This window comes from Serinus canaria, chromosome 5 (assembly GCF_022539315.1).
Source record: "Serinus canaria isolate serCan28SL12 chromosome 5, serCan2020, whole genome shotgun sequence".
NCBI lineage: Eukaryota > Metazoa > Chordata > Aves > Passeriformes > Fringillidae > Serinus > Serinus canaria.
In genome coordinates this window covers 25,850,308-25,864,776 of record NC_066319.1, presented here as the reverse complement: position 1 = coordinate 25,864,776, position 14,469 = coordinate 25,850,308, and the positions used below count along the sequence as shown (strand labels likewise).

Genomic DNA, 14,469 nt, shown 5'->3' with positions numbered 1-14,469 from the left:
GTATGTTACAACTGAGCTTTAAAAAACATAGTAATGCATGTAAAATATTAGAACCATAAATAGACGCCATTAATTTGCATTGTGGGCAGAGAGTAACATTCCTAACAATATAAACCTGGGTTTATTTGTATTTTTTCAGCACTCATGTGTGTATGATACAGGCTTTCCAAATGTGGAACTTCATTCCATTCCAAGTGGAAAAAACATGATCTTAGCAGAGGTGAGTGCCTGCTTTTTTAGTGGGAGAGGCTGAGAAACCTGGATATGGAAATCTGCATCCCCCTTATGATTACCATGGTACTTTCTGAGAATGAAAGCCTGCAGACAAATATACCACAGCCTAACAGTGGTAGGTGTTTCAGCAGTTAGGCCAGGTTGTACCTTGCTCTGTTTGAATAGAGGTGGTGCATCTTGCTGCTCCATCATGGTATTGTTTCACATGAATGTTGGAACTCTGCTCTTCCCCTTTTCACACACCAGCGGGGCACCTGAACTGACTGAGGTAGCGTCAGACTCCTGCTGATGCTGACGATGCTTTACAAAGCACTTTGAGATTCATGGTTTAAAAAATCCATGTAGAATAAAAGGATCTCAGCTGTTGTGGGGTATAAGCCACAAAAAGAGGGGAACAAATTCTGTGTAGAATCATAGTCCTGGCTGGCTGCCTAGGAGGTGCTGTTAGTAGAGATGGGTAAGGTGTACATTATCATGACTCTGTAAACAGCAGGTATCCTCAGATGTTACATTTACTGCACAACATCAAAAATTATTGAACTGCTTCCCTTTCAGTAAAACACTGCAGTCAATTTGCATGCTGCTGAATTATTCAAGCTCCTGATTATTCAGAGCACCTGATTTGTACCCACATTGCTAGGATGGCACAAGATAAAATTCCTCCTCAGGCTGCAGGCTGTCAGCACTCACATTGTTCACATTCTTGCTTTCCAGGATAAAAGATTCGGTTTATATGCGAAGGCAGAAGACTGGTAAGAGACTTGGCCACTATGGAGGTTAACTTTTACTGACCTGAACTCACCTCACCCTAGGCTCTTTACTGGGGAGGAGGCACTCACAGGACTGTAGGTGGTGTGACCAGGTGATGTGGCATTCTGCTTCCAGCTAATGTGTAATATGTCTAGATGTATTACACTACATGTATTACATGTAGTGTAATACATCTAGATAACTCACACTGAGACATGAACTATGAAAAACTATGCATAAAATAGAAAAAATAATATTAGAAGTCAATTATGCTACCCAGTGTTACGGTCAGCACAGTCTTTTGCCTTTAACACTGGGCTAGAGTGCAGCTGATCGTGTGGCATTGCTGATTATGAAGTAGGAAAAATTCCTCCCTAATTCAAGAAAGTACAAGAAGCTTTTCTTATAGCTCTCAGTTCACTAAAATATGAGAGAATCCAGACAGCAAATATCTCAGAAATTAGCAGCAGGTATGTCTTTCCTTAGGTTTTATTTTGATAGCTGCTTATAAATTTATCGGTCCTTTTTTCTATCCTTCTTTCATGCAGCATTGCAAACTTGCTTGGGAATGTAGGAAAGGGGCCTCCTGTAAATGTAGTATTTTGTGGATCAGGTTCATTTTATTGCATTGGAAGCTCTGAGTTTGTCTACCAACAATGAAATAGAATATTCTTTTTCCTGATCTCTGCTTCAGCCCAGACCACCTTGATGTGCGTTTAGGATTTGACCTCTGCATACAGGAGCAAGACTTTCTCTGCAAAAGGAAAAATTATGTTATTCCTGCTCTTAAGAAGATTCTGCAGCTGGAAGAGGATCTGCTGGACCATGAGGTCTGTAGTGAAAACATTTAAAACATCTCACCAGTGCTTATCAGTGAGAAGTTAATGGCATAATACAACCTCTTTTTCTTCACAGTTAAAAGTTTTTCTGATCTTTTCTCATCTTAAAACTTACATATACCTCCAGTACTGCCCCCCACCCACCCCAGATTCACTCTGCTGTTTGTGTCCTTTGCAATTGGTATCCTGAGTTTAACCCTTTTCCTGCTACACCTATCTTGTAAGCTAGACCAGATATTCCTTATATAGGAATGGCTTCTTCCACACTCTTTACTATTGTTATCCTTATTGATAGCACCTCCTCTCTTCAGCCTTTTAGTTTTCTTTTTAATTCCTGTTTTTTCAACTGATTTTTTCTCTCTAACTGTCTCTTGACAGTTAGAGAGAATGAATGCATTTTTGTTGTCGAACACATTGGAGACAAGTGTCAGATATCTAATGGTCATTGCTTTCTATTCCTGTTCTCCTTTATAAAATAAATGGTAGGTTATATTTCAGTAGGAATCATTTAGGAAGGAGTCTGTGGCTGGGCACAGGTGGTGGTGCCAGGCTGTGTGTGTCCCTCTGCGGTCGGGTGCAGCCGCCTGTGACGCTGGCCCTTTCTGTCCCTGTGCTGCACAGAGCCCGGTGGTGGCCATCATGACCACGGGAGGAGGGATGAGATCCTTGACCGCACTCTATGGCAGCCTGAGGGGGCTCAAGAAGCTCAATGTCCTGGACTGTGCCACCTACCTGACTGGCTTGTCTGGTACTACATGGTGAGTGGGACTGGGCAGCCCTTGGCTGGAGTCTCCCTCATGACACCAGAGTCCTGGAGGAGGCTGGGGCTGATGTACAGTAGTTTATATATATAACAATTATATACAACTTCTCAGCAATCCTACTTCTCAATCTTCCTCCAAAATTGACAGAATAAAGTCTTTTCATGGGGGAAAGTCACATAATTTTCAGCTATATGAAAACAAGCGTTTTTCTAAGAATGGTCTATGGAAAATTGTTCAAGCTGTTTTGAAAGGGGTAATGACTGTGACTTCAAAGGGAACATGACAGTTTCATAGGGAATTAAAGAAAGGAAACATTAATCAAGAACTTAAACCAGTAACATTAAGTGTAGCTATTGCCTACCTCAGGCCTTGGTGTGCTTTTTTCCCTCTCCAATATATATTTCCTCTTCCTAGGACCATGTCAAACTTGTACAGAGATGCTGACTGGTCACAAAAGGATCTCGACAAGCAAATCAGTGAGGCTCGAAAACATATGACAAAATGCAAAATAAATTCCTTTTCCTTGGAATATTTGAAGTATTACAAAAAGCAGCTGTCCCAGCGGAAAAGAGAGGGCCGCAAAACGTCCTTTATAGATCTCTGGGGGCTTGTCCTGGAATCTTTTTTGCATGATGGGGTACAGTATTTCATAAAGCAGCATTTACTGTGGCTTAATATTTTCTGAAAATTTATTTCTGGAGAAGATATTTTTCTGTTGGCTCTGAGAAAAGCAGTTTGTTATGAGACTGTGCAAACAAATGCACAGCCATTCCCAAAACATTTGATGACGTCCTTGTAGATACTCATGCATGGTGGAAATCAGCATTCTTGCTTGTGAAAATTTGAATATGTTTTACTGAGAAAACTCCAAGACTAACATTTTGAAATAGTATTACAGTTTAAGAATTGTTTTTCATATTCTGTAAGTTACTTGTTTAGCAATAGCAAAATTGCAGACATTAGGCATGCCCATGAGAGGTGTTAACAAAAGGACCTGCAGAGTTTTGAAAGGTGTGAGGTCTTCCATAAAGCTGCAGCACAATGCAATAACGTGTTTTATATCAAAAGTATTGCTTTCTGCTCTTTATTATTCCTTTCCATTTTCATCTTAATGCATCATCAAATAATCTGGCATCAGATTGGATGGCTACAGGTATTTCAGTAGCAGAATGTCTATGGAAATTTTCAAAAATATGGAACATTTCAGAAGATAAGCTGAGCACACATCAGACATTAGAGGCAGGAGTTTTTCTGCCCTGCAAGCTTTGATGCAGAGAATATTGCCATGCTAATTTTTGTCTCAGTGTAACCATATTTCTGGAATCACAGAAAGACAACCACAGACTCTCTGATCAGCAACAGGCCATTGATCGTGGTCAGAACCCACTTCCTATCTACACTGCAGTCAATGTCAAGAACAACTACAGCACTCTGGATTTCAAAGGTAATTGTGAGACTTCTGGGAGTTGTTTGGCTTTAAATTTAAGGTAGTAAACCATGCTTAGTCTTTTTAGACTAAGCCTAAAAACCCCCTCTTCTTTGAAGACCAGAATCTCAGCTGGTGTGTATTCATATAATATCCTTGTGGTCAGGTAAAAGTTTGACTGTCTATGCAACAGACTCAAAAATATTCCAAAGCCTTTCCCTGTTCATGGGTTTTCGGTTGTAGCATGCTTATAACTTATTGCTATTGGTCCGAAATGTTAGACTCAAAAATTGTTTTGAGGGCTGTAATAAAACATTGTTCTCTTCTTTGGGTTCTTTTTTACAGAATGGGTGGAGTTCACCCCATATGAGGTGGGACTGCAAAAATATGGAGTTTTTGTTCGCACTCAGGATTTTGGCAGTGAGTTCTTCATGGGACGATTGATGAAGAAGGTCCCTGAATCCAGGATCTGCTTCTTGGAAGGTAAGCTATCAAGAACAACAAATTATTTTATTGCTTGTTTTGTTTTGGAGGTTCTGGTTTATTTTTGTTTGTTTGTTTGTTTTGGTTGTTTGGGGTTTTTTTTTAATGTGAGCTATATAAACTACACTCTAATAAAACCTTGGTGCAGGACTAAGATGGCAGTTTCACAAGAGAGGATAAATATATTTTTGCTGAATTAATGCTTACTATAATGGATTCAGTTTTCAGTAAAGAAGAAAATTCAAAGGGACAGTCAAACAGTTATTTACACTATTAAACCTGGTTTTGAATTGAAATATAGTATGGCTTCCAGTAAAACAATACAGCTGAGGTCCCTGTGAATCCAGGTTCAGCCCATACTACCCCAGAAGGGTGAACTTCCGAGCCTATTGCCTGTCTCATGGGTAGTCAGTATTTTGTATGCTCCCTATAAACATTTTACATGAGCCTTCATGCTGATTCTCCTCTGCATCAGGGAATGCTTGAGCAGGCCCTCCTGCTCCAGAGAAGCAGGCCACATGTCCCTGGCTCCAGTTTCCACTCTGCCTGGGCAAAGCTGGGGAGGAAAACAACACAGCCATCCTCAAAATATTTTTGCTGTTGACTGCAGTGAAGCATGGCTATGTGTGTTTTCCTGACAAATAGACAAGCTGTCAGCTTGTGACTGACTTCACAAGCAAACTTCTCATTTACTGGGCACTGGACTGAGCAGGAGGAGACACTCTACTATTTTAGCCTCAGTCTGTGGTGCATTGTCCCACATTTGCACTCCCTGAATGAAGAAACAGTGAGAACTTGTGCTCTAATGGATAACCAAAGAAATTGCTTTTCAAGCTGAAAAATTCATGGTCAAAACTGATCCCTTGGTGTGTTTACAGGCCTATTCTCAAAAAGGGAATCATACAAAAGCAGAGGCTGTAAGATTATGTTGTAGTTATGCCCTTATCAATATAATTCCACATGAAATCTCTTGGATCGCAAACTTTCATACTTTCTTTTTATACAAGTTTCATGATACTTGGGGATTTTTCTCTAAAAATTCAAATTCCATATTAATTCACAAGGATCTCCATTAATTCACAAAGATTTTCCCAAAGATCTTTTTGTCTTACATAGACAAAAAACTGGATATCAAAAATAAGGTCTATAAACCAGCAGCCAAATAAAAATGACACGCCATGCTTTTAAAACAAAATGACAAAAAACAAACTTCACAAATTTCATCATAACAGTTCATGATATGTGAATGTTTGAGTTAGAAAGCTCTTTTCTTTCACAGGCATATGGAGCAGTTTATTTTCATTCAATGTGTTATATATCTGGAATTTGTCCCATTCATCAGAAGATTTCTGGCACAGGTGGACCCGGGACCATATTGACAATATAGGTAAACAGCCATACTTCTTTTTCACTGTGTATTTGTTGTTAAGTGGAGTTATATGTCTCATACTGCAACGTAAAAATAAATAATTTAAAAATCTCTGGTCCTGTGATCTATCAGGGGTCGACACTGATGCTGGTAGATGATTAAAATGTTCAGAAATAATAAGATGGATCTATAAATTATTAATAAAGCAAAATGGTTTTGACTGCTTCCTGTCCTTTTCCAAAGCCTGTTCCACAAATGTTTGTATGCCTGGAGTAGACTTTTATTGCTGTTTGACACGGTGTCTTGGGGCTTTCTGTCCAAGCCCAGACTGTGCAAGGAAATGGTATTTGTCTAGTGAGAGCAGCTTCTCATTTTCCGTTTTGTTTGGTCACTTATGCTTGCTGGGCCTTTCAAAAAGAGAGAGCATCAGGGTTTATTACTTACCTTGACTTCTTGCGGGCCGTCCCTGCTGCGGGCAGGTGTAACTCAGCAGCTTTTCCCCGCAGAGGAGGAGCCCGCGCTGCGGGTGCAGCCGCAGGAGCTGCGGACGCGGCTGCAGACGCCGGCCGGGCCCCTGGGCAGCGCCCTGCGCGCCGCCCTGACCGACCGCGGCTGCATCGCCCAGGAGCACAACTTCCTCCGGGGCCTCCAGATGCACAGCCGCTACCTGGAGAACACGCACTTCTGCAGGTGGAAAGGTAACAGCACGCCTGTGGGCCTGGGAGGCAATAAACCAGCCGAACATAAGGACCCCCCCGGATTTGATGTTGCTGGGGTTGGAGGCCAGGTTTGGGCAGAATCTCTGTTGGATCAAGCTATGGTTGATCCCACTGCAGGACGTAGCACGGCGCGGTGCTGAGTTACGTGTCAGTGGTTCGCTGGTGGCACTCGCCTCCGGAGGCTGGGCCAGCAGGTCCTTCCTCTCTCCCAAGACACGCTCGGTGGGGAGGCACAGTAAACCCCCTTCATGAGTGTTGTTACTGCAGGGCCAAAACTGACGAGCTGAGAGGGCAGCAGAGAAGGGATGTGGCAAATCTCCCTCCCCCAAGGACTGTACTGTAACCAGTTAAGGCTCTGTGGACATTAAGGGTGGAAAAGCAGGCCAGCAAGTTTTGCAGTATTGCACTTACAGCAATAATTTTTTTTCTTTCAGATACTGTGTTAGACACATTTCCCAACCAGCTGACACAATCAGATGAATTCCTGTCTCTGGTAGATACTGGATTTTTCATCAATACAAGCATCATGCCACTTTTAAAACCAGAGAGAAAGGTGGATGTCATCCTGCATTTAAATTACAGTGCAGGATCCCAGATACAGGTGAGAGTAATCGGAACAGTCTTTATGTCTTCTTCAATATGTGTATACCTAGAATTTTTTAACACATAGGTGCTTTTTGTATTGGTCCTATTAAAAGTCTTAACCTTTAGCATTTTTAGTTTAATGATGAAGTGCAATACATCTTTCATAGGCTGCATGTAGTCTTGTTTGTTTTTCTTGTACGATAAACTGTATTGTGCTGAGGCCCGGGAAAACAAAAAAAAAAAATCACAACAAAACTTCTATCCAGTGTCACGGTGCTTTTGATTAGGGGTTAAGAGCTTTTGCACAAGCAACTTAAAAAATGTCTACTTTGTAACTGGAGTCTAAGAAATCCTGAGCCTTAAAATCCTATTTGAGGTCTTAGTATTGCTCTGTTCCTTGATCCAGGCTTTGGACCAGACCTGCAAGTACTGCTCTGAGCAGGGAATAATTTTTCCCAAGGTGGACTTGAGTGAAGAAGACAGGAAAAATCTGAAGGAGTGTTACCTCTTTGATGGTGCTGAGACTCCAGGAGCACCAGTACTGCTATTTTTCCCACTAGTTAACGATACCTTCCAAGAATACAAAGCACCAGGCAAGTACTCAAACATGTTAAAAAGAAAGTTTACATCATGGACAGCCTATAAAAAGGAGTATTTTTAATACTCCAACTCCTGAACTTCGCTGTTGACTCTTTTTAGTACATCAAACATTTCTGTTGTTTCATTTTTTAGCCATGTGAGATTTGATGCCAGGGCTATGATGTTTCAATCCCTAAGCTAGTTATCTTGCAGGTGATTGGCTTTCAAGTAACTTTGATGTATCTACTAATGTGTACATCCATAGATACATACTGTAGGTACCTTTAGGTACAGCTAAGAACTAGGCTGCAGACCCATATAAGAATAATCACCCTTTTTTATCCCCTCATCCTGTGAAGCCAGTGGTATGCACTTGAGACAGGTACTGGGCTGCCAATTTGAAGAAGAATTATTTGTTTTTTTAAAAATTAAAGCCAAGTGAGTAATTTACGCTGTGAACTCCCTCTGTGGAGAGACACCTCCTTTCCTTACTCTGTTAAGAGTTTGCTTGTTTTATGAGCAGGGTGATTTCCTTCACAGTGATTTCTCTCCCTTTCCTCGCAGGTCAGAAGCGCTCAGAGTCAGAGATGGAAGATGGCAAAGTTGATCTCTATGGGTGCTGTTCCCCATATTCCACGTATTCCCTTCGGTACACGGAGAAGGAGTACGACTGCCTGGTTCAGCTGGGTGAATACAACATCCTCAATAACGAGGACCTCATTATACAGGCCTTGCGCACAGCAGTGGCGCGGAAAAGGCAGATGAAGAAATAATGTCAGACAAGGCAGGGTGCTTTTAAATCCCTTAACCTGCTGAGAGACTGAAGGTCTTTTCTATTAGCCAGCAGACTCCAAAGCATTCCTGCTCAATCCCACTAAATGGTAATCTCAGGTGAACAAAAAAGACTGAAAAAAAACTTTTTCTCCGAAGAATTTCACTGCAGAAATCTTTGCAATTCAGTTAAACAGTGGAGTACGAATTGTTGTATGGTACAGAGGATGGGCAGCCACAAAGAAGAAGGTGCTAAAATGATAATAAACATGGTGCTCGTTGCCCTGAGAAAGAGCTTTCAGTGTTTAAGCCTGACATCTTCAGGGCAGACCACATTAAAAGCATATTTTAATAACTTGGCTTGTGTTTTGTATTTGCGAGGAGGTCCCGAGACAAGCAGCAACCTTTGGGACAGGCTTGTGACTGGGATCATGGCACACTGCCTGCTTAGAGGAAAGCACATACAGTACGGAGAACAGCACTGTGGAAGGGGCCTGGGATATGAGCTGGCAGTGCCCTGCCAGCCATATGGACCAGTCTTGTCCTGGGGGGCATCAGGCACAGCATCACCAGCCAGGCAAGGGAGGGGATTGTCCTGCTCTGTTCTGCACTGGGGTGGCCTCACCTCTATCCTTGGTGTGGTTTTGGATGCTACAATGTGACAAGAGAGATATTAACCTGTGAAAGAGTGTCCATACAAGGGCATTGAAATCATGGAAAGCTTTGAGGGGAAGCCGTATGGGGGGTGACTGAGGTCACTTGGTCTATTCAGCCTGGAGAAGAGGAGGCTGAGGGGAGACTTCATTGCAGTCTGCAACATAACTGTATTGTTGGTTGTCAGGTTTTGGGTTGGTTTTTTGGTTGGCTGGATGTTTTTCTGTGGGTTGTGGATTTTTGGGATTTGGGGTTTTTTTGCAATAGTGCTTTTAGAAGGTGATGTTGAAAGGTTGAACCTAGATTGAGTTTCTCAGAGTACATAACAATAGACTATCTACAGTTTGTTGACTACTGAAACCACCTGTGGTAGTATTTAAAATTCTTTGGGATGCATAAGATACAGACAAGAGTGTGAAATGCTGTGCTTGATGCACCCCAGGATGCCAGTGCACACCGCTGGCCCGTACTGAGCCTGCCACTGACCAGTGCCTCCAGGTCCCTGTTCTGCAGGGCTGCTCTCCAGCCACTCCTCTCCCAATTTATACTTGTGTCTGGAGTATCCTGTGTCTTCCTGTATTGGGTTTACATGGCAAAGTGTTGGTAGCAGGGTGGGCTGCTGCTGGGGTGGCCTCTGTGGCTGCCAGCTGCATTTCGAGGCTAATGTGGGGGATTTTCTCTCTGCTTTCCAAACAATGACAGGCCAGCCAAGGACAGCCATGCTCTGTGCAGCTCTCAGGTCTAGAATACAGAGGAGAAGTGTCAATGACAGGGAGGGGTGCCTGTGAAATGCCTGCCTCGTTCCTACAAGGGAGCTATCGGGATATACTCTGGCTTTTATTTCTGTACTGCTGAAAAGCTGTAGCTTTAATAGTGTGGTTTGTCCAGGGTAAATTCTTGGAAGATACTTTTTTGTAGATTATGAAAGTTTCTGTCTCCCAGCAATTCTTTACTTTGCACCTATCCTTCCAGAATTAAAGTCTGAGAATTGGTGGTGTTGTAGTAAGGCTGGACTGATTTTCATGACCAGTTCACTTTCTTTGCACATCTAAAGCAATGGTTCTTACAGCTACAAGCAGGGCAGATGCAATTTCCTTACTATCACCAATGCTTCCAGCTCCAGCCATTCCCAAGCCAGTGGGGAGCTGGGTATATCATATGTTGCCTTTTTTTCTAGGATGACCATCAAATGGATAGGCTTTTCAAATCCACTGTGGTCATTTAAAAAATGTCTCATTTTAGACATTTTCTGACATGCCTTACTCGAGATTCAACAAGTTTGAGGGCGGCTTTTTACACCTTTCACATGTGAAACCTGAAGAGGAAGTTCAGCAGGGAGTGCAGTAAATAAGTCTGGAAGGTCCTAGGAGAGGTAGAAGAATGCTTGCAACGTTGTTGGATGTTAAAGCTAAACCTGGAAGGATACCTAGCTTGACTGCATCCTTTGCCTTTGCAATCCTTGTTTGCAAATACATAATAAGCCTTAAGCAGAATGCTGAGGGATAGTTTTCCGGGCTTTCCCACTTTTGCTTGCTAAATGGTCCGATCAGCTTGCACTTCTTTGGTAAGTCCATTTTATAACACTGTGCAGAGCTATTCAATTGTGCAACTCTGGTGAATTGCTGTAGAAGAACAAGTAAAATACCAAATGAGCTTTATATCATACTAGATTATTAATCTGATTTCTTTCCATGGCTTATAAAAGCCAGAAGTACCATCAGATCATCTTGTTAGACTTGATAGATGTCAGACTGTTACCTGCCATGCAGTTACTGAAATGTCAGTCTTGATGATCTGTGGCTGACCAAAGCCTATCTTGAAGAAAAATGATCCCTCTTCTATTATAGATATCAGGAATGGTGAAGTCACCACATTTTGTGGAGCTATGTTGTGGTCAGTGATCATCTTCCAACAATGGGTATGCACCTTCTTTACATCTTTTCTTAGTACCTTAAAAGCAGAATCAGTTTTATAAAATAGTTTACATCACAGCCTTCTTTTCATCAAACCAGTAGATGAAACCCTCAAATTCTGATTATAACCCTCCCTTTATTTGATGTATCCAGCTCTTTCTCTTCTCTTGCACTCCCTCCAATTCTTCATTGTCCCTTTATCAAATGCAGACTCCAGTTCCCTTCCCACTACTGCTACACACTGAGACATTCACATTGCTTTGTAATTTTTATATATTTCTTACATATAAATGAGTTCCCAGTTTCCATACATAGAATCCCATTGTTCTCATTCACCGTTCAAGGCTTCTCACCAGTTTTTCTTCCATAAGCTGGTTAGTTGGTTTTTTTCCACACTCCAGTCTTCCCTTTTTTTATGGGGGAGTAAATTGAAACATACATTTGGCAGTTCTTTAGTCATAACTCACACTCCAGTGCATTAAACTTTACCATGGTTAATCAGGCCAGTCTATCAAGCAGGTCAGATCATTCTTTATGATTTCCCTCTCCTTAGTATTACTCCCTCAATCTTTGTTCTTCTGCAAATCTGGCCAGTCAGGGTGCCTTATTTACTTCCAAAGTAAAAATTAAAATGTTCAATAGAGTTTGAGACTGGTAAACTCTTAAAAATTCCTCAAAAGAAAACTTTTCAGTGATATTTATCACTGAGGACTACTTCTGAAATCAGTTACAAAAAATATTCTTTACTTTCCTAACACATACTTTCTTTTCAGTCTTTGCATTAAAAGATCTTACTATCTTTGCAAAATAAGCTTTAAAAAGTGTGATATTTTGGGATAGAACAAAATCTGTTTCTTCATATTGAAAAACACCATTTCCTACTGACTGGCTACCAGAGACAGCTCGGGGCTTACCAAAACTGCTCATCCCCTTACAGGGAACCTCTAGCTAATGCTAACCCCAGAAAGATTTCTTTTCCATGCAGTTACCTTTCATTGCCATTTTGCTATGCCATGCTCATTTCTGGGAGGACATCCTGTAATTACTTTTACATCCTTTGCAGCCTTGGTGCACCTGGTCACTTAAAGACAGCTTCAGCAACCTGCCTTGCAAGATCAAGGCATCCGTAGGACAGCACATGCTTTGATCTCACAGTGGCACCACCTCTATGACATACCTAAAATAAGGAAATTGAAGAAGAATTTCTGTGCATAGTCCAAATATAAGTAAGACTTTTTGTGAAGTTTAAAAAAGAAAGAAAAAAAAATTAAAAGAAAAAGGCACAGTTATATCCCTTTATTAATATCAACTTCCACCAGTTTTCCTGTCCTTTTTCCCTGTTCTTTTATTTCACATGGTTCTTAAGCTCTTTACTGAACCATATGGCTAGGCATTCAGTTCACATGCAGGGGAGGTAGGTCTCTTGCTTTTGCCTTCATGCAAAAAGTTATGTTTCAGACATAATTTTTTACTCCAAATCTTCCCCCACTGTTTTTATACACACACACATCTATATGGAATTTGATTGGGTGGAACCATCTGCTGTCCAGCCAGTAAATTGTACTAGTTAATGACTGTCCTAAGGCCTACTAATTACACATTCAACAATCTTTTTTTGGCAAAACACTCCCTTGTGTGGTGGAGTGCAGTTTTCAGTGTATAATTGGTTTGTATGCTAAAAATTATATATAATATAAACATTAACATGTGCTGTACAAAATGTATGAAGCATAAAAGTAAGGAATGTATGCAACTTGAAACCAGCTCTTCATTTAACACAGGTATTTCTATCAACTACTTCAGGGATGGTGGAGCATTTGGCATGCATGACTACCTTCCACATTTTGAGGAATAGCAAGAGAGCCCAGAGTGGTAATGTACCATAATTGATTTTTCATTAGTTAGATATGGTGTTCATTATGGCAATGGCAGCCAGGGTAAACAAACCACTGGCACATTACTACATCCCCCTTGCTACTTTTTTAAATTGGCACAATATTCACATTCTTTCTGTAGTTCTGCAGTATACCAAGAATTAAAATAGCTGAAGCGTAGATAGTCAAGGATTCTAGACAATGTTTTAGAAGCTAATTGGTATGAATGATCTCTGTTCTGGCTTATTATGTGTTGTTTGACTATGTGATCATTTCCATTATTCATTGATGAAACATGTAAAGTGCCATCTTTTTGAACACAGAATACAAGTGTTTTATTATCATTCCTGATTTAGCTGCATAATTAGTAATTATTTTGCTTTTTATATGAAGTAATAGGTCCAAACCTTTGATAGCATTTCACTTTCTCTTCATAAATATTTCCTTTTTATTTGAACATATGAGCTTATTATTGTCTTGGAAACACAGCAAATAATTCATTTTCCTTTCATGCTGTATCTGTGCAATGTGATCTAACTGAGTAGGTTTTAGTTGTTATATCACATAGGGTCAAAATATCAAACACATGTGAGAGTTAATGCAAGAGCTGTTTAGACAGGTTTCCACATGCTTTAGTAATGTGTGGCTCCCTTACATTTATTATAATGGCTATTCAGCAACGTTTGCCACTAAGAATTTGTTCTTCTTTAATCTGTTTTCTTGACCTGACCTAGGAGTCATGCTGGGCTTTGATGTCTGTGAGTTTTAGCACAGTGTAATGTTGCAATGGTGATCTAATTTCACATGTAATAGGATGTACTTACAAAGTTGCCTATCTCGATCTCCTGGAGAATGTTTCTTTCCTTACGCGTTTCTGAAACACTTCCTTGAGATGTTTTGCAATGGTTTCTTTAAAGTTGTTCCATGCAGAGCTGTCGACATAGTTTAATCTTTGTGATCAGCCCTTTTGTGAGTAAGTGGCCACACTAGATTCCTGCACAGGTTTGTCTTTTATTCAGATGGAGCATGTGGAATGATGGTGAGACTCTTTTGCTTAGCAGTCCCAAATTCTCCCATACTTGGCTCCACAGGCACCTGTGAAGCCACGTGGAGTGTCTGAGAAATGGCACTGTTTTGTTAAAGCCCATGTGAAGTCGTGTATTGTAGCATCACTGGGACCCCATCCCATGGGCAGCTGGCATGAGGCACGGTGATAGCTCAGATGGAATAAAGGGCAGCTTTGGCTCCCAGCGGAGCCTGGGTTTGTTAAGCACTGCTTACATGACCTGCCAGGTGCCCTGGAAAGGCTATCATCCCATCTTCCCAGTGACAACATGCTGTATATGGGGCAAGATTGGCTGCCATGCGCACCAGTTCAGATTGCTCAATGAATGAACAGCACGCACGGGAGATGCTGGATGTGAGAGCTTCTGCAACAGCCAGGCCTTTCTCATACAAGGAAGGGACACAAGGAATTTCAGCACTGCAAGATGAGCTGGAGTGAGTACA

The 14,469-nt window shown here is 41.3% G+C and overlaps 3 protein-coding genes across 11 annotated transcripts in view; 2 read left to right on the top strand and 1 right to left on the bottom strand.

Moving 5' to 3' along the window:
- Nucleotides 1-8,875, top strand: part of LOC103826978 (uncharacterized) — a 52,433-nt gene extending 43,558 nt beyond the window's left edge. The window contains 12 exon segments of the mRNA XM_050975847.1: nt 140-220; nt 949-986; nt 1,679-1,814; nt 2,445-2,581; nt 3,002-3,224; nt 3,917-4,031; nt 4,359-4,496; nt 5,776-5,883; nt 6,372-6,563; nt 7,019-7,185; nt 7,576-7,762; nt 8,313-8,875. Coding sequence (XP_050831804.1) covers nt 140-220; nt 949-986; nt 1,679-1,814; nt 2,445-2,581; nt 3,002-3,224; nt 3,917-4,031; nt 4,359-4,496; nt 5,776-5,883; nt 6,372-6,563; nt 7,019-7,185; nt 7,576-7,762; nt 8,313-8,521 — 1,731 coding nt within the window. The 3' untranslated portion in view covers nt 8,522-8,875.
- MAPKBP1 (mitogen-activated protein kinase binding protein 1) overlaps nt 1-14,469 on the bottom strand; it is a 529,170-nt gene that overhangs the window by 177,581 nt on the left and 337,120 nt on the right. The window lies entirely within an intron of this gene.
- The window catches only part of LOC103826981 (cytosolic phospholipase A2 epsilon-like), a 37,919-nt gene continuing 37,767 nt past the window's right edge, over nt 14,318-14,469 (top strand). For 4 of the 9 annotated variants that reach the window (XM_050975230.1, XM_030240610.2, XM_050975229.1 and 1 more), the window contains exon 1: nt 14,336-14,460. Coding sequence is in view for 2 of the 9 variants with exons in the window: in XM_050975231.1 (XP_050831188.1) it covers nt 14,451-14,460 (10 nt within the window). In the remaining 7 variants the exon portion in view is untranslated. Of the gene's footprint in view, nt 14,461-14,469 lie in introns of all 9 variants that reach the window. The other 5 variants (XM_050975235.1, XM_050975231.1, XM_018907636.2 and 2 more) reach the window with 3 other exon arrangements.